This window comes from Eulemur rufifrons, chromosome 9 (genome assembly GCF_041146395.1).
Source record: "Eulemur rufifrons isolate Redbay chromosome 9, OSU_ERuf_1, whole genome shotgun sequence".
Lineage (NCBI taxonomy): Eukaryota > Metazoa > Chordata > Mammalia > Primates > Lemuridae > Eulemur > Eulemur rufifrons.
The window spans coordinates 7415051-7442586 of record NC_090991.1 but is presented as its reverse complement, the minus strand read 5'-3'; the positions used below and the strand labels follow the sequence as shown (position 1 = coordinate 7442586).

The 27536-nt window shown below is 40.9% G+C and overlaps 2 protein-coding genes across 4 annotated transcripts in view; one reads left to right on the top strand and one right to left on the bottom strand.

Annotated features, from left to right (window-relative positions):
- Nucleotides 1-870: 870 nt before the first annotated feature.
- ZNF18 (zinc finger protein 18) lies at nt 871-22394 on the top strand. 3 transcript variants are annotated; one of them, XM_069483262.1, is made up of 8 exons: nt 904-914; nt 1608-1661; nt 6584-7052; nt 8663-8852; nt 9277-9368; nt 14742-14826; nt 15490-15600; nt 21137-22362. In XM_069483262.1, the coding sequence occupies exons 3-8, from the start codon at nt 6666-6668 to the stop codon at nt 21919-21921; spliced, it is 1650 nt and encodes a 549-aa protein (XP_069339363.1). In that variant the 5' UTR covers nt 904-914; nt 1608-1661; nt 6584-6665; the 3' UTR covers nt 21922-22362. The 3 variants fall into 3 exon arrangements, with proteins under 3 accessions (XP_069339365.1, XP_069339364.1, XP_069339363.1); XM_069483264.1 differs by lacking the exon at nt 1608-1661 and having other exon boundaries at nt 871-914; nt 15493-15600; nt 21137-22394; XM_069483263.1 differs by lacking the exon at nt 1608-1661 and having other exon boundaries at nt 871-914; nt 21137-22394.
- A 2142-nt stretch (nt 22395-24536) lies between these two features.
- DNAH9 (dynein axonemal heavy chain 9) overlaps nt 24537-27536 on the bottom strand; it is a 306203-nt gene continuing 303203 nt past the window's right edge. Inside the window, exon 69 of the mRNA XM_069483261.1 lies at nt 24537-24764. Coding sequence (XP_069339362.1) covers nt 24537-24764 — 228 coding nt within the window. The remainder of the gene's footprint in view (nt 24765-27536) is intronic.

Here is a 27536-nt window from a genome sequence, read left to right as displayed (position 1 = left end):
TGATACTTTTATTAGTGCAATTTAGTATCTCAAGATGACTGTTGTGGCTGAGCACAGCATGGTCTGGAAATGGGCACGACTGGAAGCTCAGGAACTTGTGAGAAGGATGCGGCTCTCATCTGGGTTAGAAATGAGGTGGAACCGCTCCGAGGTAGAGGTGGTGGGAATGGCGATGGGGGAATTGTCTGAGACAATGAGGTGCAATCATAAGACCTGGCCACTGTTGGCGTGTGGCAAAGAGAGGGAGAGGGGGAGGGAAGAGTGAAGAATGACATCTGTGTTGAAGGAGAGTGGGAGAAAGACAGAGAGAAAGAAACGAAGGTGGAAAGAGAGGTTGGCACCACGCTGAACTATTTCAACACTGAATGGGGAGAAGTGGGAGGAGAGGACCCAGAGAATGCAGAGAAAGAGTAAGGTTGGGGAAAGTCAAATGCCCCAGGGAGGCCAGGGGAGGCAAGGATGACAACTAGGAGAGAGGCGCGGGTTAAGACCGGGAATAATGGCAGACTTCCAGCTTCGGATGTGGGGTTGGGCAGAGGGGTTGGGAATAGACAAAGGAATGGTTCTTTGGAGAACTCGCGGTGCTTGACCGAGTGCCTGGCACACAGTAGGCACGAAATAAATGGCCGGTGACACGTGAAGGAACCCAGGATCCACGCGCGGACGGAGGCCGGCACCGTCGGCGGCGCTGGCTAGGGCCGCCCTGCGGCGCGGCGGAGGTTTGTGGGCCGCGGCGCCAGGGCGGGACGGAGCAGCCCCGGCGGCCAATCGGAGCCTCGGCCTCGGCTTCGGCCCCGCCTCGTCGCCCCGCCTCGTCGCCCCGCCCAGCGTCGCGCGTCGCTCGCCGGTCGCCTAAGGCGCGCGCAGTCGCCCAGCTCCCGGAAGTGCGCCCGGAGCCGGCGCCGCGGGCTGAGGTGAGCTCGCGGGCTGGGCGGGCCCGGCCTCCGGCTGCCACGGGTCAGGCCTGTCGCCACCCGCGTCCCCGCCGGACTCGGCTGGGCCCCCGAACAGCTGGGGCGAGGCCAGCGGGCGCGCGCGCCCGTGCGCCTGGGAGCGTGCGCGCGCGGGGACCTGGCGAAGGCGGGGGAGGGGCTGCCGGGGCTGCCCGTAGAGCCTGGGCGCGTGGGCTCGCCTGGACCCCGACCCGGCTCCGCGCTCCTGCGCCTGTGGGCCCCGCCGGGCGCTCCGGCCGGGTCTCTGCGCTGGACCGAAAACGGGCTCCTCCCCTCTGTCTTCCCCTAAAGGCTGAAAATGAGCCTCGGGAGGAGGGAACCCGACGGGATAGATGCCTGGGGTCTCTCCCTCGTCGGTCTTTGAAGGGCGCGTGGTAGAGACTACATTTCCCATGGGCAGCACTGCCCGGGTCTTGGTGCGCTAAGTGCCAGTAGCTCCCCCTAGCTTGTGACAACCCACAAATCACCAAACGTTGGCAGCTGTTCTCCCCAAAGCGAACGAAGGCTTTCGAGCTTTCTTGGTTTGAATCTGGCTGCTGCTTTGGAGCCTCAGAGGTTCCTGATTTGTTGATTGATTAATTAATTAATTAATGACAGGGTCTCACTATGTTGCCTGGGCTAGCTGATCTGTAAACTTTAATACTTACTTTCCAGGGTGTTTGTGAGAATTGGAAATGACAAGACCAGAGCCCAATGTGCTGATACATAGTAGGTGCTCCGCGAATGGTTACTTATATATGTAGCCATGTTCGTAACTCGTGTGTGTATATCAAGTATACTTACCTAGAATGTACGTTTAAAAATTCATTCTGTTTATTAAAGCTTTCCTAAGTGTAGCAAGTATACAACTGTGATAACCTTAAATTTTTTTCCTAACTAATGGGGGAGCAGATCCTCAAGAAGTCATTGGGATAAAAACCCTCTATAAAGTATTTTAATACTCTATAAAGTAATTTAACTTTGAATAATTGGGACATTTTTCTTACCCCTGCCTGGGAGCATAATAATTGTTAACATCAGGTTTAAATAATTTATAAAATCTATAGTTTTTCCTAAATGTCATTTCTCTTAAATGTTACCTAAACTGCTGTCTTAATTTAGGAACTGAATAAATTTGAATAAGTTTACAGATCAGTATCTTGCTGTCTGGAATCTTGCTACTTGTTATTTGAAACTCAAAAGCCAAATAGATTAGATTTACATAGTGAAGGATTTTTGTATATTCATTTTTTAAACCGATATTTATTTGAAACTTAAGTCTCCCTCTGAGCAATACTTAAGCTGTTTCCCACAAAGTTTGATATGCTGTGTTTTCATTATCATTCATTATGAAAATATATTTTAATTTCCTTTGTGGTTTTTTTCTTTGACCGTGTTATTTAGGAGTGTTATTTAATAATTTGTATAAACTGAGATTTTCCAGATATCTATTGTTATTGACTTCTAATTTAATTGCACTGTGGTCAGGGAATATATACTCTAAGATACCAGTCTTTGGAAACTTAATTATGCAGATTGTCTGTTTTGGTGAGTGTTTCTTACATATTTTAAATGAACATATTTTTTACAATTTTGGGTCCAGTGTTCTGTAAATGTCAACTAGGGCAAGTTGGTTGATAATGTTGTTCCGATTTTATCTTTACTGATTTTTTTTTGTTTTTTGTTATATATACTTGTCCTGTCAATTATTGAAAGAAGGATGTTAAAATCTCCAACTATGGTTGAAGATTTGTCCCTTTAGAATTGATACTAGGTACATACACATGTAGGGTTATTATGTGTTCTAGATTATTTGACCCATTTATTGTAATGAAATGTCTATATTTCTCTTTATTGTGAAATCTACTTTTCAGTACTAATGTAGCCACAGCAATTATATATTTTTGATGAATTGACCCATTTTTCATAATGGGTCTCTCTATTTCTCTTTGTCTTCAAGTCTGCTTGATCACATACTAATATAGCCATGTCAGCTTTCATATGTTTGCTGTTCATAGAGTATTTTTTCCATCTGTTTGTTATCAACCTGTTTATATTTAAAATGTCTCTTGCAGACAGCGTATAGTAGGATCTTCCTTTTTAAAATTTGACAATCTCTGCCTTGTAATTGTGTGTTTAGTCTATTTACATTTAATGTAGTTATTGATATGGTTGAGTTTTAGTCTACCATATTGTCTTGCTTTTCATTTGACCTTTCTGGTTTTTGTTTCTCTCTTGTTCCTTTTCTATCACATTTTGGATTTTTGAGGTGGGTTTTTTTTTTGTTATTCCTTTATTAGGTTTTTAGCAATATCTCTTCTATAATATTTTTCGAGCTAACAATATACATCCTTCACTTATGGAAGTTTACTTAACTTATCAAAGTCTATTTTAATATTGTACCACTTTATATCCAACAATTCGTATTTCTCATTTCCTACCTCTCAACACCTTTGTACTCCCATTGCCCACCTGACACTCCCCCACCACTTGCTTCCCACTTCCCACTTCCTGTTTCTCACTTTGGACTTCACAAATATAATAATACAAGAGATTAATTCCATTTATTCCCTCCTTTGTGCTATTTTAATCTTTTATTTGTGCTGCATTGTTATATGTCATTATGTTTGCTTTTGACGGCTGCCTTTTAAGGAAGTTAGAATAAAAAAGCATAATATTTTATATTTATTCGTCAAATATTAACCATTTTTAGTATTCTTCATTCCTTTCTATAGATCTGAGTTTCCCATCTACTGGAAGAATATCCTTTAGCATTTGTTGTAATGCATATCTACTGGTGACAAAGTCTCCTGGTTTATCTGAAAACTGTATACAGTATTTTAATTCTTGTTTTTGAAGAACGTTTTTCCTGGATTTAGAATTCTGTGTTGCAGGTTTTCTTTTTCCTAGAATTTTCGTTTGTTTCTTTTTAGTTTTCATTTCTCTGTGGAAAGTCCCTATCTTTTTTTCTCATTAAAATTATGCTTTTCTCTAAATCATTGGGCTATTTTGGAATTGGTTTCTCTTGACTACTTTTTCCTATGACTTTGGGTTACATTTTCCTGTTTCTTTACGTATTTAGTAATTTTGGCTTGCATCCTGGGTATTATGGATGACACATTGTAGATGCCAAGGGTTCAGTTATCTTCCTCTGAAGAGTGTGTTGATGTTTTGTGTTAGCAGGTGGTTCACTTACTGACTGATCACTTTCAGGTTGGGTAGGCTTAGTTTTATGGTTTGATAGAGCAATTCTTTGGAAAGTCCAAGATGTTTCCCAAATCCTTCTAAGTTGATGGGACTAGACCACTAGGCTGGGTCTCATCTGTAGACCTTATTAAGGCTTGATTTGAGGTTTTATTTGGGCAGGTTAGAGTAGGCCTTACTCTAGGATGTGGTCTTTACTCCTAACATGTAGCTTTTTTTATATCTTGGGATGCCTTTCGTGTTAATGAGGTCTTTCTACCCTGGATGGTCAAAAACTCCAGTGTCTCTCATTACCAATTGGCCTTTCGTATTTCTGCTTTGCTCTTAACACTGTAGCAACTTCTCTCAGTTAATTCTTGCAGTTTACCCTGCTCATGTGCAGTCCATCCCTTGGCTAAGGGCCTACAGGGGAAATCACATTCATACTTCTGTCCCCGTCCCCACAGCTCCCTCTCTGCCTTGCTCTTCAATTTGCAGCCACTTCAGTAGCTTCAGATTCTGACTTCTGCCTCCTCACCTTAGTGAAACCATTGTGCTCTGCTTAAGCTCAGTACCTGCGCTGTGGTTGGGTAATTGTTTCCAAGCAGACATCCAGGATGATCCTGGGGCTCATGAATTTCTTTTCTCTCAGAGACTACATTCTTGCCTGCCTTGTTGTCCAGTGCCTGAAAACAGTTGCATTGTATGTTTTCTCCAGGTTTGTAGTTGTTTCCAGTGGGTGAGCTAGTCTTTATTACCAGTTACTCTGCCATGGCCAGAAACAGTTCCCCAAGCATTTAATATATGTCACTCTAGCACACTGAATGCTGCATGAATATATGAATGAAATATGTGGGTTTCTTTTTAAACAAAAAATAAATTTAGTGAGGTCCACATAAAAAATGTGATATTAAAGTTGGCCTTTGAACAACACGGGTTTGAACTATGTGTGTTTTTCTTCCACTTCTGCCACCACTGAGACAGCGTGACCAACTACTCCTCCCTCCGCCTCCCTCCCGTCCCTCCTCCCCCTCCTTCCTCTCTTCCCCCTCCTCCTGCCTACCTACTCAATGTGAAGATGATAAGGATAAAGACCTTTATGATGATTCACTTCCACTTAGTGAATATTAAATATATTTTCCTTACAATTTTCCTAATAATATTTCCTTTCTCTAGCTTACTTTAGTGTAAGAATATAGTATATAATACATAAAACATACAAAATATGTGTTAATCAACTGGTCATGTTATCAGTAAGGCTTCTGGTCAATAGAAGGCTATTAGTACTTAAGTTTTGGGGGAGTCAAAAGTTGTGTACAGGTTTTTGACTTCATGGGAGTCAGCACTCCTAACCACTATGTTGTTCCAAGGTCAATTATAATTCTTTTGATCTCTTCTTTTTTGGATCTTTGGAAAAATTTGGTTTTTTACTTTTTGTGTGTGTTTTAAATGATTTTCTGATGTAGTATACATTATTTGGGTGAAGTGGTAGGGATGAGGACACTGCTTCTTATACCTCAAGAAATAAGCAGCTGTTGAAAGCTGGAGTATTGTACTGACCTCTGATTAAGCCAGACACCCAAGTGATTCGCTGTTTTTTTGATTGTTGTGATTCGTGTTATGAAGAAATCATGACCTTCAGCCCCTTCATAACATTTAGAGATTTACCCAATAATCCAATATTAGAATTACCTGCAAGAAAGTTAACTAGAAATAGTACATGATCCTTTTAAAATATCTTAATATTAACTTTGGCATTTAATATTTCTCTTTTCACTGTCTTAGTTGGAGTCTTCTAAATTTTGATACCATTCACATAAAATAGTGATTACATATTTCAAGGCCATAGGAGTATTTTTGAGGTAGTCAGTACTTGTTCTAAACCCTCTTTAAGCCAAAGGTTGAAAGTTTCAGGTATCACACATTTTTCAAAAATTTTCAGATAGACCTATTTTCAACATGGCTCTCAAAAGAGGTCACTTGGAAATTTCATTATGCCTTTTTGGGAAGTCTTAATTTTTTTTCTTCAACCTCCTATTTGTTATGGAAACATCTGATCATTTCAACAGTAGCCTTTATTCCTAGGGCATGAATGTCTTTGTCCAGCGTTATTTTTTAGCATGCAGATATACATAGATGCAGATATAGAAGTGTTTTGTAGAAGAGCCATTTACCTGGAAACTTACAGTGAAAATGTCTCATTTGGTATGTTTCATTCTTCTTGGTCTAGACATTTGAGGACCAAGTGAGACCATTATAAAATGAGCAGGGTGATGGTTGCTGTTTAGGTATGGTATCAGTGTTTTGCTTTGAGGCTTCAAGTTTATAGTCTTTAAAAATAGAATGGTATATTCACTGAGCAATTTCAGAAGATTCATGGTTGACTTCAAGGCTTCTCAGGTATTGTTCTTTCTGAAAATATGTCTGTCCCCTTCCTCTGTATAGTACTCAATCTCATTCCCTTTTAGTGTTCCCGTGAAGACCCAGATCTCCCCAGAGACAATTCCACTCCAGAAGCACTTCACCTAAAAGGACTTGCCCAGCCAGACGATGCCCATTGACCTGGGGCAGGCCCTAGGCCTGCTGCCATCATTGGCAAAGGCCGAGGACTCCCAGTTCTCTGGACCAGATGCTGCCCTTCAAGAGGAACTCTCCAGCTCTGAGACTGCACGCCAGCTTTTCAGGCAGTTTCGTTACCAGGTGATGTCTGGGCCCCATGAGACCCTGAGACAACTTCGGAAGCTATGTTTCCAGTGGCTGCGGCCAGAGGTTCACACCAAGGAGCAGATCCTAGAGATCCTCATGTTGGAGCAGTTTCTGACCATCCTGCCCGGGGAGATCCAGATGTGGGTTCGGAAACAGTGTCCAGGCAGTGGAGAAGAGGCAGTGACCCTGGTGGAGAGCTTGAAGGGAGACCCCCAGAGACTGTGGCAGTGGGTAAGCAGAGGGTATTGTGGTTTGTGAGCGAAGCACAGACCTCCTCTAGGGTCCTCATCAGGTGTGTTGTCTTTTTTCTGTTATCACTTATGACACGAAATGTATCCACACCAAAGCCGATTCTCTGGCACCAACTGATTGTCCAACAGTTCAATTCTATTCTGAAGCTATCTGGAGTTAGTGCAACCCCATAGGTTCAGGGCTAAGTCCCACCAGACCACGTCTCCCTGCTTCAGGTGCCATTTCAAGTCCCAGGGGCTACCTGTACTTCTGACAAACTGCCTATAAATTCGAGAGTTCTTACAATTATCTCTTTAGGTTTGGTAGTTGGTTAGAATGACTTACAGAACTCAAGAAAACACTTTACTCACTGTTACTGGTTTATTATAAAGGATATAACTCACTAACAGCCAAATGGAAGAGATGCTTTCTTTTTTTTTTTTTTTTTTTTTTTTGAGACAGAGTCTCTCTCTGTTGCCCAGGCTAGAGTGAGTACCGTGGTGTCAGCCTAGCTCACAGCAACCTCAAACTCCTGAGCTCAAGGGATCCTCCTGTCTCAGCCTCCCGAGTAGCTGGGACTACAGGCATGCACCACCATGCCCGGCTAATTTTTTCTATATATATTTTTAGCTGTCCATATAATTTCTTTCTATTTTTAGTAGAGATGGGGTCTCACTCTTGCTCAGGCTGGTCTCGAACTCCTGAGCTCAAACGATCCGCCCACCTCGGCCTCCCAGAGTGCTAGGATTACAGGCGTGAGCCACCGCGCCCGGCCGGAAGAGATGCTTTCGACAAGGTATAGGGGAGGAGGTGTGGAGTGTCCATGCCCTCTGGCATGCCACCTTACCAGAACCTCAATGAGTTCACCAACCTGGAAGCTTCCCGAACCCCACCAGTTACGGATTTTTATGGAGGTTTCACTATTTCAGCACAGTTGATTAAATCTCCCTTCCTCAGAAGTCGGGCAGTATGGTTGGAAGTTCCTTTAATCACGTGGTTGGTTCATCTGGCAATCAGACCAGTCCTGAAGCTATTTAGGGGCTAAAGAGTCACCTCACTTAGCGTAAACTCAGGTATGGTTGAAAAGGACTCATTATGAATAACAAAGATGCTTTCATTCCTGTCACTCAGGAAATTATAAGGGTTTTAGGAGCTCTGTGCCAGGAACTGGGGGACAAAGACCAAGTATGTATTAATATTTCTTGTTATATCACATCTGGGTTTTCCCATACCTCACCTAATTCTAAGACTCTCTCTGACTCTCAACACTGTCTAGCTGTTGGGGATTAAAGATAAAGTCTCCCATCCTGTTCCTCTTTAGACTAGAATGTTTGAGAAGTTGTTCAAGAGACACCTGAGTTTTTATTTGTGGGGACTGTCCAGTAGAAGCACATTAGTGGCATGTCCTGAAGGTCTCCCAGGTTCAGGCCTCAGCTTTTCGTGCTTTCTGAGTCACTGATTCCTGCTGGACTAGAAATCAAAGTTGCTTTCTCTTTCTCTACTCCATGCCCCTGAAGGCTGTCTTATGATCTGTTGTAGAGGATTTGCTTCGTATCTTTTAGAAATCATGGCTCTGGGTCCTTCAGTAATTGGTACTGTATGGTCTCTAGATCAGCATCCAAGTTCTAGGACAGGAAATCTTATCAGAGAAGATGGAGTCTCCAAGCTGCCAAGTGGAGGAAGCGGAGCCCCATCTCATAGTGGTGCCTCAGGAGTTGGGACTTCAGAATTCACCCTCAGGGCCTGGGGAGCTTCTGAGCCACATCGTGAAAGAGGAATCTGATACGGAACCAGAATTGGGTAAGGGCTGTTATTCATGGTGGTGTGTGGTGCTCTCTTGGAGAATTTTGGGGACTGTAGTTAGTAGTCCTAAGTGTAAGTTGAAATGATACATTGCTCAGATTGCTGTGTCTCTGGAAAGTTTGGAAACAGTGTAGACCTGAATAAACCACTCTGATTTGGAGATTCAAAGTCTGTATTTTAAGCTACTTTATGACTGGGCCAGACTATTTGGATTTGGGTTCTGAGGATGGAGGTAGGAGAAAATACGGGTGAGACTGAAAGGTTGGAGGGAGTTGGAGTTTGTTAGGGAGGTAAACATAATCCTTGAAATGTGAATGACAGAGCAGATATCATTCTAATTTGTAAAGATTTTTATCTGTGCCCTCTGGGGAGCGGTTAAGGGAGACATCTAGATTCTGAAAACTTCCTTTTCTCACTTTAGTTCTGGCTGCTTCCCAGCTTCCTGCCCAGCCTGAGGACAGGCTCCTCAGAGACCAGGACTTCGGGGCCTCACTTCTCCCAACAGCACCCCAGGTGAGCTGGGTTTCCCTGCTTCTCTTACCCGTAATCCAGGCTTCAAGGGTGTAGCAGTACTCAGGAGGATTGAAAGGGGACACAGTGTCAGAAGTGGAACAGAGAGGAGGGTCTAGCTAGGGTAACAATTATAGTAAATGTGTAATGAACCCCTGAGTTTCAATATTTCTTTCGAGCCAGAATATTTTCTAATTGTCATCTTGAATAATGGAATTTGGCCTCTGGAAAAAGGTATAAGTTGCTGTGAAGAGGCAAATCTTGTCAGTGGTCATCTTTCCTCTTTTATTACCTTTGGGTTATGCTAAGAAAAGACTACTTCATTTTCTAGTCTAGGCTGCCCATAAAGGAGTCAGTTTGAGATTTTGAATGATTATATCTAAAGTGGAACAGGTGAATCTTTTCCCCCCCTAACTTTGTGGAAATATAATTGACAAACAAAAACCTGCACATATTTAAAATTTACAATTTGGTGAGTTTTAATATACATATACACTTGTGAAACCATGACTATAGTCAAAATAATAAACATATCCATTACACTCTTAAGTTTCCTTTTTATCTTTTGTAATTTTCCCTCTTGCCCCTTTTCAACCCCTCTCCTTCCTGAAGCAAGCAGTGATCTGCTTTCTGCTACCATATGTTTGCATTTTATAGAATTTTGTATAAAATGGAATCATGCCAAATGTACTCTTTGTTCTTCTGCATATAATGTATTTTTTTTTTTTTTTTTTTGCTTCTTTTAGTATATTCTCACTGGTTTAAAACAATTTGATTATGATGTGCCATGCAGTCATTTTCATCTTTATTATGCTTGGGGTTCATTGAACTTCTTGGATCTGTGAGTTTATAGTTTCCATCAAATTTGGAAAATTTTTGGCCATATTTCTTCTTCTGTTTTTCTTCTGTTCTCCGTTATCTCTTTTCTCCTTTGGGGACTTGGAGAATAATACATGTGGAATGTATATAATGATAATGTATATATGTATATTAATAGTAGAGCTCTTCAAATTGTCCCATAGCTTACTGATTTTTTTTTCTTTTTAAACATCTTGGTGTTTCATTTTAGACAGTTTCTAGTTTTATGTCTTCATTAATCTTTTCTTCTGTATCTTATCTGCTGTTATTCTCATCCAGTATATTTTCATCTCAGATGTATTTTTCATCTCTAGAAGTTTCATGTCTATACTTAATGTATTCAGTCTTTCCTTCAGCTTCTTGAACATATGGAATATAGTTGTATTTGTATTAATATCCTTATCTACTGATTATCACCTGTATTGGTTCTGGGTCAGTTTTGATTGATTAATCTTCTCATTATAGGATGAGTTTTCTTGCTTTTTTGTATGCCTGGTAATCTTTGATAGGATATCAGACATTGTGAATTTTACCTTCTTGGGTGCAGGATATTTTTGTATTTCTATAAATGTTCTCAAGCTTTGCTTTGGGATGCTGTTAAGTTATTTGCACATAGTTTGTTATATGGCACCAGAGAAGCCTTTAGTCTAGGATTAACTTTTCCCTGCTACCGAGGTCATACCCTTCTGAATAGTCTGTCTGGTACCAGGTTTTCCACTCTCACTGGAGGAAATCTGAACAATTTCCAGCACTGTGTGAGCTCAGGGGATTATTTCCTCTGATTCTTCTGGGTGGTTATTTCCCAGACTTAAGGGAGACCCTCTGTAGATCTCCAGAGCTCCCTCTTTGTGCAGCTCCCTCCTCTCTGATTTTCTGATTTTGCTGTCTCTCACCATCTTGGGCTTCTCAGACTCAGAACTCCTTCTGCTCAACTCAGGGAGGCTGCCTGGCTTGACCTGGGTTCCCCCTTCCTGTGTTGCTGGTGTTGCTGCCGGGATCCTCTCTGTAGGTAGTGAGTTTGGACAACTATCTCACTTCATTTGTTTCCCCACTTTCAGGGGTCTCATTCTGCTCTGCTCTGCATAATGCGCAATGTCTGAAAACCATTGTTTCATATATTTTGTCCTCTTTTTCAGTTTCAGGCAGGAAGGTAAATCTAGTTTCTGTTACTTCATTTTTACTGTAGACAAAAGTCTCTGTTACAGGTTTATCTTGATCATCTAGTTAACAACTCTGCAAAGTTCAATTTGGTAAAAATAAAAATTTTCAGGAACTTACGCACCTTAATTGAAACATTGTTCAAAACCTAGAGGGAACTCTTCTTGGGAATTGCCTTGCAAGATACCTAACCTTTTTGGCACCAGGGACTGGTTTCATGGAAGACAATAAGACAATAAGATAATTTTTCCACAGACTTGGTGGGGGGAGGCAGAGCTCAGGCGGTGATATGAGTGATGGGGAGTGGCTGTAAATAAAGATGAAGCTTTGCTCACTCACCTGCTGCTCACCTTCTGCTGTGTGGCTCGGTTTCTAACAGGCCACGGACTGCTACCCATCTGTGGCCTGGGGGCTGGGGACCACAGCTTTAGAGTGAAGGTGAAAATAGAGAAGGCAGTAGGTGATGCTTAATACAGTGCTTCAGAAGAGGGTCTGAGACATAAAGACTAAAATACCAATGTCACAGTTTATCCTGAGGGAGGGAAAAGGGGAGGTAACAGGGAGGGATATACCTTTTTGGTGAATCGAGGGTACCTTTCTTGCTGCTTTTAAGGTACCCTGTTGTGGATGACTTAAAATCAAAAGATTCAAAATTCTCAGCAGTACCAATTTATTATTTACAACTACATATACATATACGTGCGTGCGCCTGTGTGTGTGTGTGTGTGTCTGTAATTCCCTACATTCAGCTGATAACTGATTAGCAACCACTCAAGACAAACAAAAATATCCCTACCTAATCTGAATATCCTTCCCCCAAACTAACAACAATTGTCTGCATCAGAAAAACCTTGATATTTAGTGGACTCCTTTAAAAGTAAAGGGAATTTTTAAATGTAAATAATCACTCCTTCTAACCTCTTTAGTAAATTAGGAACTTCATGAATAATGCCAGAATAATGATAGGGTATCATTATCACTGCAAATTAGTACTTCACTATTAGAAACCATGAGTGAGATGGAACCTCACATAGACTCTAGGGATGTATTTACTCGCATTCTCGTGTTTTCAAACTTAAAGGAAAGGAACTCAGTTTAAGTATTAATAACTTTGTGCAAGTCAGTCAGTTGTGGTAATATCTCCTAAACCCACAAGATGGTGCTAGTTCGTCATAAAAATAGGGATAAAATTTCTCCATCAAATCTCATACTTCTGTCCTTCCAGAATAGAAAGTTAGGTTTTTTTCTCCTCTTATAAACATGAGAAAAAGGCAAGATGACTGTTGTTGGTGTCTTGCCTCTTAAGTAGGGGGTTTTATTCAAGTATCCCCAGCTTCTTAGCAGTTCCTTAAGTAAGTTTGTAACTTTAAGCTTGAAGTACCCTGGTCAGAGGCTCCTGAAGCAACTTTTCTGGTTTTTGAATGAGCTGAGTATGACTCTTGGTGGCTGACTTTGGTGGCTGTATCCTTTTTTTGCCTTGTACTGATCTTAGTAGCTACTGTTTTTGTGCCTGTGGAATGGGCCCTGTGTCCAGCAAGCCAGGCAGCCGCCCAGTCAGATATTAGTGTGCTTGGCATTCGCATCCCTTTCACTGCTAGCACTGAAGCAAGGGTCTGTGTGCTCTGACCGCAAAGACTGAGAACGCCTATATTCAGCAGTGTTTGTTCAAACTGGCTATTTTCAGAGGGTTGTTAAAATAGCCTCATTCACAGAAGATTAGTAAAATAAGCTGCTAGCAGTTTATACTTTTAAAATTACATATTTTAAATTAAAATTCATATTAAAATGTTACAATTAATAGTTGACTATATAGTTAAATGTATTGAAGTCACTTTTCAGGCTCCTGTCCTATCCTTTCCAGCCTAAAAAATCCAACCCCTCTTGCTTTCCCTGAGTAGTAGTATATTATGTATAATAGGAAGATGACTTCCTAATTCGTCTCCTCATTTCTGTTCCCCGAAGCCTGGCTATTCATGACATAACGCATGGCTATCAATTCTGGGGTTCCTGAAAGTGGTGCAGAATCCTTTAATTGTCTCTGCAAACCCTTGGAGTGAGTCTGAGAGACTGCATATGACAGTAATAATATATACTGTCTACTGAGGACTTATTTGCTAAGGGCTTTATTTCACCCTGACAACGTATATTGAGTGCCTACTCTGCCCTGGCAGGGTCTTGGGGACTAGTTGAAAGTACAGTGGAAAGTATGGCAGACAGAGTCCTTTTCTCACGGAGCTTACATTGCTGGTAGAGGCAATAATCAATCAAATGTTTACGTGTGTGCACATATACATAAATATACACACATAAATATTTAATAAACTGTGATGAATGCTATGAATGACGAGTACCGTATGCTGTGTAAACAGGTGATACTGCATTATTTTTCCCAAATCTTCCAACAATATTTTGATTTCAGTACTCTCATTGGGTGAGGCCTGAGACTCTGAAGGGTTAAATCACTTGCTCAAGGCCGTACAGCTAGAATGTGACAAGGCTAGGACTTGAAACCCAGTATATCTAACTCTGCAGAATGGGCTGCTTGTCACTCTGCTATACAATCTTTGTTTCTAACGGTTGGCCTTTTGGTGGAGCGATTAAAATTTGAGGTCACAAAAACAGACCCTAGCTATATGGCCTTCCCAGTTTTAAGTCTTTAGTCTGTAGTTCCACAAGAAAAGAGAACTCCTTTGGGGACTAATGGGGGGACACCTTGCTCCAAAGAACCCATCAATTTCCAACTAACTGGGAAGAAAACTGATTTAATGTTAGACCCTAAACGCAGACCTTTCCAAGTGTGTGTGGCCGCAGCATCTTTCTCTTCTCTGAGTACACCAGTCTTTGTTTGAGGGCAAGGCTTCCAATGCGTTTGACTTCATTGTCGATTCCTCCCATGTTTTCACTGATTTGCACTTGTTTTCTCAACAAATTCCTTTTACATTTCTTTCTTTTCCCTCTTCAGTTTTCAGAATTTAATTAATAGTGAGAATATCAGGCTCTTACTGTTCAAAGACTCCTACTAAAAGCAGTTGAAAAAGTTAAAAAAAAAAAAAAGAACAGTGTAGAAAAGGCTCCTGCCTTCTGTAGTTCTCCACTCTTAAATACATGCAACTGAAAAAAAAAAAAAAAACGAAACCAGAACTTAAAGCCTAAATATCTTCTAACCAGGGCAAGAAATACTGATGTAGGGACTGTCATATTCGTGTTGGCCTTTTTGCCCCTTAAACTGCGCTCCCGTGATTTATTAGACTTTCCGATGGCCAGGGTCCCACAGCACATTTCTTTCTTCTCACCTTTCCTTTGGCAGGGAAAGCAGGTTCAGAAACCTTCACTGGAGTCATGGTGTTGTATTTTTTTCAGGAGCAGTGGAGACACCTAGATTCCACTCAAAAGGAGCAATACTGGGATCTCATGCTGGAGAACTATGGGAAAATGGTGTCAGGAGGTGAGGGGATGGGTTAGCCTGATGGAAGGACTGGAACACTGTTAGGCATATTCCATGTGTTCATAGAAGTGTCTGCTCAACTTAAAGCCTCTAGGTGAAGGAAATCGTGCAGACACAGTTGGGAACTGGGGCAAGTTGGAGATGGCAGAGTTATGTATAGTAAGAGCTTCTTCGTATTGAAAGTATTCCTTTCGTATGCTGGGACCTGTAGTGGGTGCATTCCATACAGTAGCTTCTTTAATCTCTGAGATGGGTGATGGCATTCCCAGTTTAAAGATGATGAAATTGAGTATCAGATTAGTACTTGCTCACTGTCATCTATCTCGTAAGTGCTGAGTTACAATGGAACTCGTTTGTTGCTGGCTCTGAGTCCATGCTCTTTTCTACTGAATATGCTGCCCCAGCCAACCACAGGTGGGGTGCCAGTCATGCATCAGCCTGCCAGGTGGTCTACAGGCCCTCTGGGTGACCTGCTCAGACTCTTGTTTTTGTGGCCTTTACCTTATATCCTTCTTGGTCATCTTGTGGGTACTGGTATCTTATGAGCCCCCCACACAGTTTTAAGATGAGTTTTCCTAAGTGGCCTCCAGAGCCTTCATATTTTCCTTCATGTTTAGGGTGCTCCTTTGAAAGACAGGCCTACATGCTTATCTCTCTCTGTAGCAGGCATTTCCACTTCCAGACCTGACCTGACTAATTCTGCAGAATACGGGGAAGAGCTGGCAGGACTGCACCTTCATGTCAACGAGAAGCTCCCAAGACCCACCTGCATAGGTGAGTGATATTTCATTGGTCTGGAACCATTTATGACCTGTCATTAAATTGGAGGTGGTAGGGGAGGTAAGTGGGGGAGATGGGGGTAGTGTATTCTATAACACTGGCTACAACTAACCATGATCTGGCTGGTCCATTTTGAATATCAAGGTTGGGTCTCCACGTCTCTGGCTATAGGGCTGTTGACACATATTTTTAACCATGGAAGGAAGACCACACATGAATCTGCTATCTTCAATCTTGCAGATGAAGATGAATACAGATATGTGTAGAATTTGGCTGGATTTGGTGGTTCGTGCCTGTAATCCCAGTGCTTTGGGAGGCCGAGGTGGGAGGATTGCTTGAAGTCAGGAGTTTGAGACCAGCTTGAGCAACATAGCAAGACCCTGTGTCTACAGAAAATAAAAAAAAATTAGGCAGGTGTGGTGGTGTGCACCTGTGGTCCTAGCTACTCTGTAGACTGGGGCAGGAGGATCGCTTGAGTCCAGAGTCTGAGGTTGCTGTGAGCTATGATTGTACCACTGCACTCCAGGCTGAGCAACAGAGTGAGACCCCCATCTCTTAAAACAAACAAACAAATAAAAAACAGATATGGGTAGAATTCCATTACAAAAAAGATTATGTAGCAGCCATTATTAACCTTCCTACCAAGAAGGTGCAGAGTAACTATACTTTTCTTATTCTTGTTACAGTGAAAAGTAACCAATCCACCCTCAGCAAAATAAAATGAAACAAACAGAAAACCATGTTTTATCTCATCTCTATGTACCCATCGACAAACACATCATGTGAATCATATATTTTAAGACTAGGGAAGAAGATATCTGAACTTCTTCTCTTGTATGATAGCAGTCATCCTTTGCTTTCTATACTTTCTAAACATTGCAGTTATGTAAAACCTAACTGCCGACTCCCCACCTGCCCCCACCCCCCCCCACACACACTCTTTTACATATACAATAAATCCCAGAACCTTAGTGGAAGAAAAGGACCAAGGCTGGGAATTCTGGGAATTTTATATTCTTTCTCCTGAGTGGGATCTAATTATTTTCTTTGCTAATATACCACAGAGAGAGCAATCATCAACTGAGACACATGATTTTAACTTTAAGCAATATATTTATCATTATGCTATTACACAGGATTCCTTATGAAACAGTATTTTTCAAACTGCCTTTCATGACCAATTAGTGAGTTGTGAAATCATTTTGTAGGGTTCAACCAGCATTTAAAAAAATAAAACAATAAAATTGAATAAAAAGTATCAGATGTAGGGGTGGGTAGTGTTTCAGGAAATATTTGTTTCAAATAGGTGTGTGTACCGTATTTTCAAATAAATGTATTTATTTCTGTCTTAGCACGGGCTGCTAGAACAAAATACCATAGACTGGGTGGCTTAAACCAGAGGTCTCCAACCTTTTTGGCACCAGAGACTGGTTTCATGGAAGACAGTTTTTCCATGGACTGGGGGATGGGAGGGGATGGTTTCAGGAAGATTCAAGTGCATTACATTTCTCGTGCCCTTTATTTCTATTACATTGTAACATATAATAAAATAATTATACTACTCACCATAATAAAGAATCAGTGAGAGCCTGAGCTTGTTTTCCTGCAACTAGACAACCATCTGGGGGTGATGGGAGACGGCGATTTATTTTGGTCTCTTTGCAGTCACACCTCTTTGCTAATGACGATCTGTATTTGCAGCCGCTCCCCAGCACTAGCCACTGTCTCAGCTCCACCTCAGATCATCAGGCATTAGATTCTCATAAGGAGCGCACAGCCTAGATCCCTTGTATGCCTAGTTTACAGTTTATAGTAGGGTTCACGCTCCTATGAGAATCTATTGCTGCCGCTGATCTGACAGAAGGTGGAGCTCAGGCAGTGATGTGAGCGATGGACAGCGGCTGTGAATACAGATGAAGTTTCCCTGGCTTGCCCACTGCTCACCTCCTGCTGTGTGGCCAGCTTCCTAACAGTCTGAGGACCGGTGGGGGCTTGGGGACCACAGGCTTAAACAACAGACATTTATTTCTCAAAGTTCTGGAGGCTAGGATATCTAAGAGTAAGGTGCTCCATGGCTTGCTGATTTCGCTCTTCTTGCTGTGTCTCAACAGAGAGAGCTCTCTCCTGTCCCTTCTTGTAAGGGCACTAATGCCATCATGATGACTCCACCCTCATGACCTCGTCTAGACCTAATCCCCTCCCAAAGGCCCCACCTCCAAATACCATCACACTGGGGGCTAAAGCTTCAACATGAATTTTGGGGGATCACAATTTAGTGCATAGCACTTACTATGGGTAGTAGTCAGAAAAGTTTGAAAATACTGCCTTAGAGTTTGTTGCAGTAGGATTTTATTTTTGGATAGACTTTATTTTTAGAGCAGTTTTAGGTTCATGGCAAAATTGAGTAGAAGGTACAGAGATTTCCTGTGTACCCCCTTGCAGTCAGATCTTATTTGTGATATATACTGTACTATATCTCTACTCATTCTGTTTTTTGTTTGTTTTCTTCCTTCATCCCACTTGCTGACATGACCCCATTAGGTCCTACCTCGAACCAGACTGGGGAGTCTACAAGGCCAGCTTGCCTTGATAGGCAAAAAAGAAAAAAAAAAAATGTGATTGTAGATTCTTGAGAGAAAGGATATGTTTCCACATATTGATGGATCTGGGAGCAATGTGCAGGACAGATTGTGAGGGAACACTCAGAGGAGAGGAGCCTGCGGAAAGTCAATGCAGGAGTCCAGGGGTGTGGGGAAGAGACCCCGGATGAGTGTGGAAGCCACAGTAACCAGATGGGAAATGCCTGGTCTGAAAAGTACAGTAATTCACCAGCCTGCCAGATCTAGACTCACTCCAGGGGCAGAGCCACAGACGAGAGTGAATATGCTGTTTTGTTTGACCACATGGAAGAGCAGCTCCTAGTTAAAGCAGGCCAGCAGGGGGCCAGTCTCAAAAAGCCATATACTTACACTTCTAATCAGAATCCTGAGGGATTAAAATAATTATTTGGTAAAATGATTCCTAAGTTGTTAATCTAGAAGAATACAACATGTAAGAATAGTAAAAAAAAAAAAAAAAAAAAAAATTTAAAAGAAGAATGTTTCATGAATGTTCGATCTATGAATATTAACAATCTATGTTAAAGTTAAATCATTAAAATAGGATGATACTGATATAAAAATAGATGTATAGGCTGGCTGCAGTGGCTCACTCTTGTAATCCCAGCACTATAGGAGACTGAGGTGGGAGGATCACTTGAGTCCAGAAGTTCAAGACCAACCTGGCAACACAGCGAGACCCTGTCTCTACAAAAAATAAAAAAAATTAGCCAGGGTGGTGGTGCTCACCTGTAGTCTCAGCTACTAGGGAGACTGAGACAGGAGGATCCCTTGAGCCCAGGAATTCAAGGTTATAGTGAGCTATGATTGTGCCACTGTACTCTAGCTCAGGCAATAGAGTGACACCCTGTCTCTAAAACAATTAAATTAAAAAAAAATAGATACATAGGTCAATGGAACAGAAAAATGAGCCTCAAAAGAAATTCTGGTCAATATAAGGATTTAACATATGCTCAGGGAGGAAACATCACAAGTCCGTGGAGATGCACTGTTCTTCAATGAGCAGGGCTGGGAAAAGAGACTCTTTGGGAAAAAGAATAGGTTTAGATTTTGTTACGTTATATACCTAAATGAGTTGGAAATAGGTTAAAAAGAGATACAATATGAAAATAAAATAATAAAAAGGTCAGTAGATACTCAAATTTTGTCTTGGTAGGGAAGATTTCTAGAAGCATAAAAGCAATGGAAAAAATCATTAAGGAAAGATTCGTAGACTTGAATATATTTAAAAAGAAAAAAACCCCACAACTTCTACATATGAAAATAACCCCAAACAAAATTAGGGTAACTAAATTGGTGCAAAACATTTTTCATGACCATGAGAGATAGATGATTTGTTTTGTTAATATAGAAAAAGTTAAAACAAGTTGGTAAGAAAAAATGACTTTCCCACTAAAAAATAGGCAGCAGTCTTAGGATGAAAAATAGCTCATAAATGTGAAAAAGATTCATCCTTTCATAACTTACAAATTAAAATTTAAAACAAAGAGAAACCATTTTTCACCCATTTAAATGACATATATTTTTAAAATATTCAATATTTAAGTATTGAATATACTTCAGTACTTAATACTGACTATTCACCTCCTTCTCTGCCCAGTTTCACATACCAGAGCATGGCAGAGTCATTTTGGAAATTGGGTTGCCAGTAGGTGTCAAGAGCCCTTTTATGCCTGTTGACACAGTAATTCTACTTAAGGTATTGATTAGAAATGTGGGGAAAAACTTATGAGGAAAAATGTTTATCACAGCATTATTTATAGTAGCAAAAACACAATAAATTACTTAGATTTCCATGGCAGGGGAATTCTTAAGTAAATTGTGTGTTTATTATGACATCTTTATGATGGGCCATTACTCAGTTCTTCAAAATGATATTTATAAAGGCTTCTTTAAAGACAAGAGAAAGTAGCTTTGCCATTTGAGACGAATATGTTCTAAGGCTTTGTGAACTAACAAGTTCAGGTCTAGTTCTCTAGCAGATGCCTAGATCTCTGGCAGATAATTAGTGTCTTACACTAATATACGAAAGAGAAAGGTAAATAGCTTCTTTAGATCTATAGGGGTAAAGTAATTTGTAAAAGTTGAAAATCCTACCGCCAAAATAAAAATCTTTACCATGTGCATCATTAAATGGTAATAACCAAAAACCAAAGTTATGATGAGAAAAACAAACCTAGCTGCTAATGAGTTAATAAAGCATATGTAAATGCTAGATTCAAACATAGACTGAGAGATTCACTTTTATACTATAGCTTCACTGCATTGTAACTGTAGTAAAATTATACATTAATGCATTTCATGGATTTTTAGGTTTCTTGTGAATGTGAGAATCCATATTAAATTGATCAATACCATTTACAACTTAAATGCTACATAGCTGGATATATAACTATAAATACGATATAATATCAGTTATGTCAGAAAATAGCATATACATGCAAACATGTAGGTTAAGTTAAAAAGACTAGAAATGTATGCTCATAGTTGTTGTCTATGGGTAGTAAAGTTGAGGTTGATTTGGTTTTCTTCTGGATACTTTTCTTTCTTTCCAAATTTTTTTCAGTGATCATGTTTGTCTTTTATATAATCAGATAAAAATTAATCATTTTTAAAGTAATACTTGCATATAAAATACTTGTTTTTCCTGGGCCTTTAGAAACATGTGCTACTTATTAATGGAGGGGCCAGAAAAGCACTCTGTGGGTCTTCATGTGTTATTTAAAAATTCTCAGCTCTGGGCAAGTGAGGTGAGTCCCGGGCATTCAGGCTGAATGATTATTTCTTCCTCACTCACTAATGCTCTCTTGGTAAAAAGAATGAATGTTTTTTGATGAACCCTGTCTTTGACATGTGAGTTAGAAAACAAGGCGTAATATTCCTTGAATCATTTCACATCTTTCTTCTTTTAGGAGATAGACAAGAGAATGACAAAGAGAACCTAAACTTGGAAAATCACAGGGACCAGGAACCTCTGGATGCCTCCTGTCAGGCCTCAGGAGGGACACCTTCCCAGGCTTCCCTGAGGGGCTTCTTCAGCGAGGATGAGTCAGGGTGCTTTGGAGAAGGAGAGACTCTCCCTGAGGCTCCAGAAAACCTTCAGGATGAAGGGCCAGGGGGACAACTCTCTTCTCAAGAAAGGAATTCTGGGAAACAACTAAGTCAGCATTTGTCTAATCCTCACCCAGAACTGCCCGCCATGTGGCTTGAGGAGAAGAGAGACGCCCCCCAGAAAGGGCAGCTGAGAGCCCCCATGGCCCAGAAGCTCCCCACCTGCAGGGAGTGTGGGAAAACCTTTTATAGGAATTCTCAGCTTGTTTTTCATCAAAGAACTCACACCGGAGAGACATACTTTCAGTGTCCCATCTGCAAAAAAGCCTTTCTGCGGAGTTCAGACTTTGTGAAGCATCAGAGAACTCACACGGGAGAGAAGCCCTGTAAATGCGATTACTGTGGGAAAGGCTTTAGTGACTTCTCAGGATTGCGCCACCATGAGAAAATCCACACGGGAGAGAAACCCTATAAATGCCCCATCTGTGAGAAAAGTTTTATTCAAAGATCAAACTTTAATAGACATCAGAGGGTTCACACAGGAGAGAAACCTTATAAATGTTCCCACTGTGGGAAAAGTTTCAGCTGGAGCTCGAGCCTTGACAAACATCAGAAATCCCACTTAGGAAAGAAGCCCTTTCAATAGTCAGTCAGACAAACTGTCTTGGCCCATTTCTATTTCACAGTCCCTTTAAAAAATACTCAGCTCCAGCTGGAGGAATTCCATCTCTGAGAGGATGTCCCTGCTTTCTCTTTTTTTCATGGACTGGAGAGGAGAGAACCTCTCCAATGGTCTTGAACTTGGAGGATATACTGGATTTCACGATGGCTTAATTTCTTGCTTCTGCATCAGGAGAAAGAATACTTCTCGTGTTGCAGCCCATCTTTCCTTTTGGACCCATTGGAAAAATGTCTTTAGTTGGAGATCCAGTTTTAGCTGGATTAGCTGCAGGCATTGCTCATGGAAAGAACCTCAGATCAGCCCTTTAGAACTGTGCTCTAGAGCAGGGGAGAAGCATAGAGGGCCAGTGAGCTTACGTGTGTTCTTTGTCATACGGGTGAAAAATTATCTTCAGCTGCACCTTTTTTGAAATAAACTTAGCAGAGTCACTTATCTTATTTGTGTCTGAAGTGTCCACCGTGTGTTGACTATAGCTCAAAGCACTTTTTTAAATAGAAAACCCTAAATGGTAGTTGAGCTCCAAGATCAGCCCGTATAAACCTAATCAAATTTATGATGTAGCAGAATAGTAATGGGAAAGTACTAACCTAATGCTCAGGCTATGAGAGGTTGGGTAGTGCTGGACACTCCTTTATCTCAGGTAAGTTTGTCCTTGGTGTCCTCTTTCAGAGCCTACCTCCCACTTGATAGCTTGCCCCAAGCTGCCGTTCTTTCTCCTGGCATCCCACTTGGCCAGAAACTTTACCAAAGTGCTCTATGCTTTAGAATTATCTTTATTATAATCTCATTTTGTCTGTGGGTGTTAGGAAGAAATCAATAGTATTGATCTAATTTATAATACTGTCCAGAGGTTTATTAACACATATATCTAACTTGTACACTTGTCCTTGTCTTCAAAAGTGACATGCCTCAAATCGTTCTACCCTTCTGTAGTGAGACTTCCACCTTCCAGCATCTTGGTCCTCTTCTTGCCTGGTCTTATGGTACTGTTCTGGGTGAGGGTCAGGAAGGATGATGCTAATGAGAAGGACAGGGTTATCTCCCCCAAAACAGATTAATCTATAGGCAGTAAACTAAGACACTGGCAAACAACAGAAAGTACTGGTTGATGGGGGAGGAGGGACGAAACCCAAGTTGGAGTTCCTGGATTCCAGGAGGAGTTTGTTAACTCCCTTAGCGCATGAAGATGAGGAATAAGGCCCCACTGAAGGGAGTACAGGAAAGACAGGGGAAGAAAGCAGGAAAATCATGAAGGAATTATTTAGATTCTATATTCTGCATAGCAGAAATTTGTAGGATGGTGGGATTTGAGGTTTTACATCTGGGGTTCTCAAAGTGTCACACTGGCAGCATTGGCAATTTGTTAAACTTATTGAATTAAATATACTGAAGGGTGGGACCCAGCAATCTTTGTTTCAACAAGCCCTCTGTGGGATTCTGATGCCTGCTCATGTTTAAGAACCACTGTTCTAAATAGTAATTAATCCAAAAATTAAGTCTATGCAAGGACATGAGGGAATAATGATCCTGGAAGGAATATTGGGCGCTTCTAGACTTTTCTTGCCAAACAGTCCGCCTCATAGAGCTCTTTAAAACTCGTCAAAACCATGGAACACTTTGGGCTTCCAGTGAAAATTTCTTCCCCAGAGGAAAAGCTAGAAAACTTTTAGATTAAAAAGCTTTAGGGGAAGGTTTTCTCTTTGGGTCCCTCTTAAATGATCTGAAGGGTGACAGAGACACAGAAAAACAACCTGCTCGCTGGTTCACAGTTGTATCACGTAGGTGTTAGATAAAAATGTAATGGGTAGATGTGTGAATTAATGAAAGATAAATACCACGTGTATATACTTCCTTATCCTCTACAGCAGGGATCAACAAGATATGGCCCATTGCTTGTTTTTGTAAATAAAGTTCATTGGAATGCAGCCACACTCCTTAATTTACTTATCGTCTATGGATGCTTTTGGTCTGCGGTGGCAAAGCTGAGTAGTTGAAACAGAGACATTATGACCTACAAATCCTAAAGCATTTACAGTCTAGCTCTTTACAGAAAAATTTTGTTGACCTCTCATCCAGGGTAGTGTTTCTCAAACTGGAGTGTGCATACAGATTGCCCAGAGAGCTTGTTAAAATGGAGATTCCGATTCACGGGTGATGCCAGTGCTGCTGGCCTGAGGACTGCACGGGGTAGCTGGGAACAAGAGCACTTAGGATGGTGTTGTGTAACAAGGACAGGGCTCATGTGTTTGCAGCTTTTTTCTCTTGGTTTCTTTACGTTCGTTTATGACTCAGCAGCTCACAAAGCCTGGACCAGACAGAGTTGAAGAATAAATCACTTTATTAGGGAAGGTTCAGCATTACGCAATTCTCTTCCCCTAGTTTCTGGACCTGCACTCCTCCAGCTCAGCCTCATGTCAGGCACTCCTCTCCATGTTCCATAGATGAATTCTACAGAAGTGTGGGTGCTCATGATTTCTTACCTTTTAAGTATCTTCTGTGGTCACCCATCACCCACCTGTCCCTCTGGGCAGCCTCCAGCCCAGCCTCTTTCCTTATTTTTTCAGTGCCTCTGCAGGAAGCTAAATCTGGAGAAGCAAGGCTACTCCAGCGAGAACCCACTTGGATGGATTCTCCTTAGTCTTCAGGTTGAAAGTCCACACATAGGTGGGTCCCCGCTGACTGGTCTTGTACACAGGACAGGAGTAGACTCTGTGGCGATCCTGCTTATCTGCAGGAATGGCCTTGAGGAACATCACAGGCATGGGGGGTGTCAGATCCTTCAGCTTAGCCTCTGTAATAGTCCCAGCCTGAGGACAAAAAGCATGAGAAGAGCCATTTTAGATCAGACCCAGAGCCCAGCCTGTCAACCTTACCCCTGTCAGAGGATCCAAGGGGAGAGAGACGAGGGTGGCCTGGCTGTCTATAGGCTTGTCCTCTTCCAGGTTCTCTCGGCAACACGAGGGAATGCATCTGATATGTGGAAAACACATTTCTATTTTTTCAGCCTAAATCACTTCTTGAAGCAGAGTTCCAAAAGCTATTTATCATGTACAGATTAATCCCTTTGGAGCTTGATTCTCTCCTAGTTTGTTCATTCATTCATTTCATAAGCATATTGAGTGCAACTATTTGCCAGATGTCGTGCTAGGTGCTGGGGATTTAAAGATGATTAAGACACAGTTCCTGCCAGCAAATGCTTTAGATTTCAAGGCTTTGGTTATGTCCTATTTCTTTTTCTTTTTAGTTTCGTATGCAAATTCATCGACCCTCTAGAGCATTTTGACTTTTTGAGGAGAGAGCTACATTCTGTCCTTACTCATGTAATAGGGACCTGACCATTCTGTGGCTTTCGAGATGAGGCCTTCCTGTGATCTGAGATGTCTCAACAGAGCTGTCTAGAGCAATTTTTCCTACTAGTCCTGAGGAGCAATAGGGTCTTTTAGTAAAATAAATTTGGGAAATGGTGCTTACCATACTCTGGGCTTGACACTTTACAACATACATAAGCCCATTGAAGATGAGATGTCCTAGCAGAAAAGAAAACAGTTTAACTTTATTTAATCTAGTGTTTCCCAAATTTATTTGACCACAGAACCCTTTTCTTTGCAACGTATCCATTTCCCAGGGTACTAGTGCTTTGTGGAACATACTATGGGAAATGTTGATTCAGAGCGATTCACAGATTCTTTGTGTCCATGTGACTCTAAGCCCCTTACGCTATGGACAGAGTTTGGTTTGTTTTCATGAAATTTACTTGAAGAGAAGGATGTACCTCTTCAGTTTCTTTAGAGGCTGATAAGTAACAGAACTAAGGTAAACCATGAGGACTCCCTTACCCGCCCCCCCCAGAACTGAGTGTTTATGGCAAGGAATAGAAGGAGGGTTAGAATATTTTTCTTTCACATACCATAAAACCAGTGTTTTAAAAGTATATAATTCATTGGTTTTTAGTATATTAAAAAGTTATACAATCATCATCATTGTCTAATTCCAAAACATTTTCATCACCCCCAAAAAGAAACCATTTGCAATCACCCTTATCAGTGGGGGACTGATAGCTCCAATTATTACAGTTGAATTTCTTTCTTCAATTCTGTCAGTTTTTGTTTTGTGTATTTTAGGGGCTCTTTTGTTAGGTGCATATACATTTATAATTGTTATATCTTCTTGATGGATTGACCTTTTTATTATCACAAAATGTTCTTTTTTGTCTCTATAATTTCTATCTCTTCTATCTTTTCTCCAGTAACATCTTTTGTCTTATAAAGTCTATTTTGTCTGATATTAAGGTAGCCTCTTAACTTTCTTTTGGTTTCTGCTTGCATGGCACATCTTTTTCCCTCTGTTTACTTTCAACCTACTGGTGTCTTTGAATCTAAAGTGTGTCTCTTGTTAACATAATATAGTTGGATCATGGTGGGATTTTTTAGTTTAATTTTAAAAATTCATTCTGCCAATCTTTGCTTTTTAGTTGTAGTGTTTAATCCATTTGCATTTAGTATAATTACTGATAAAGTAGGATTTACGTCTGCCACTTTGCTGCTTGTTTTCTATATGTTTATGTCTTTTTTGTTTTTCTATTCCTCCATTATTGTCTTTTTTGTGTTAATAGGTATATTCTAGTGTAGCATTTAAATTCTCTTGTTTACTATATCTTTTTGAATTATTTTCCTAGTGATTGCCCTGGGGATTACAATTAACATTTTAATGTATAAAAATCTACTTTAGATTAATTCTAACTTAATTTCAATAGTATACAAAAACTTTATTCTTATATAGCTCCATTCCCTCTTCCTCCTTTGTGCTGTTTGCATCATTCAGATTACATCTTTGTACATTTGATGCCCATCAACACAGATTTATAATTATTGCCTTATGCAATTGTCCTTTAAATCAGATATGAGAGAAATAAAAATGATAAACAAACATGCATTTATATTATCTTTCATATTTGCACATGCAATTACCTTTACCAATATTCTATTTCTTTATATGGGCTTGAGTTACTGTAGAGTGTCCTTTCCTTTCAGTATGCAGGACTCCCTTTGGTATTTATTGAAGGGCTGGGCTGGTAGTGATGAAGTCTCTCTGTTCTTAAAATCTGAAAATATCTTACTTTCTTCTTCATTTTTGAAGACAATTTTGCTGGATATAGAATTCTTCGGTGACAGTCTTTTAGTTCAGCACTTGGACTATGTCATCTGTCTGCCTTCTGGCCTTCACGGTTTTTGACAAGAAATCAGCTGTTATTCTCATTGAGGACCCCTTGTAAGTGGTGCATCACTTTTCTCTGGCTACTTTCAAGATTCTCTCTTTGTCTTTATCTTTCACCACTTTGATTATAATATGTCTAGGTATGGATCTCTGAGTTTATTCTACTTGGATTTCACTGAGCTTCTTGGATGTGTAGATTAATGTTTTTCTTCAAGTTTTCTCTGCAAATATTCTTTCTGGCCCTTTATTTCTCCTCTCCTTCTGAAACTCCCACTATGTATATGTTGGTATGCTTGATGGTGTCTCACAGAGACAGAACGTCAAAGTTAGCTAGAAGTGAGAGTGTGTGGCCTTCTCAAGCCTTC

Coding starts and splice junctions, on each gene's coding strand:
- ZNF18 (XM_069483263.1), top strand. CDS start 6,666: ATGCCCATTGACCTGGGGCAGGCCCTAGGCCTGCTGCCATCATTGGCA. Junction 7,053..8,662: donor CCCAGAGACTGTGGCAGTGG/GTAAGCAGAGGG, acceptor TATGGTCTCTAG/ATCAGCATCCAAGTTCTAGG. Junction 15,601..21,136: donor CCCAAGACCCACCTGCATAG/GTGAGTGATATT, acceptor TTCTTCTTTTAG/GAGATAGACAAGAGAATGAC.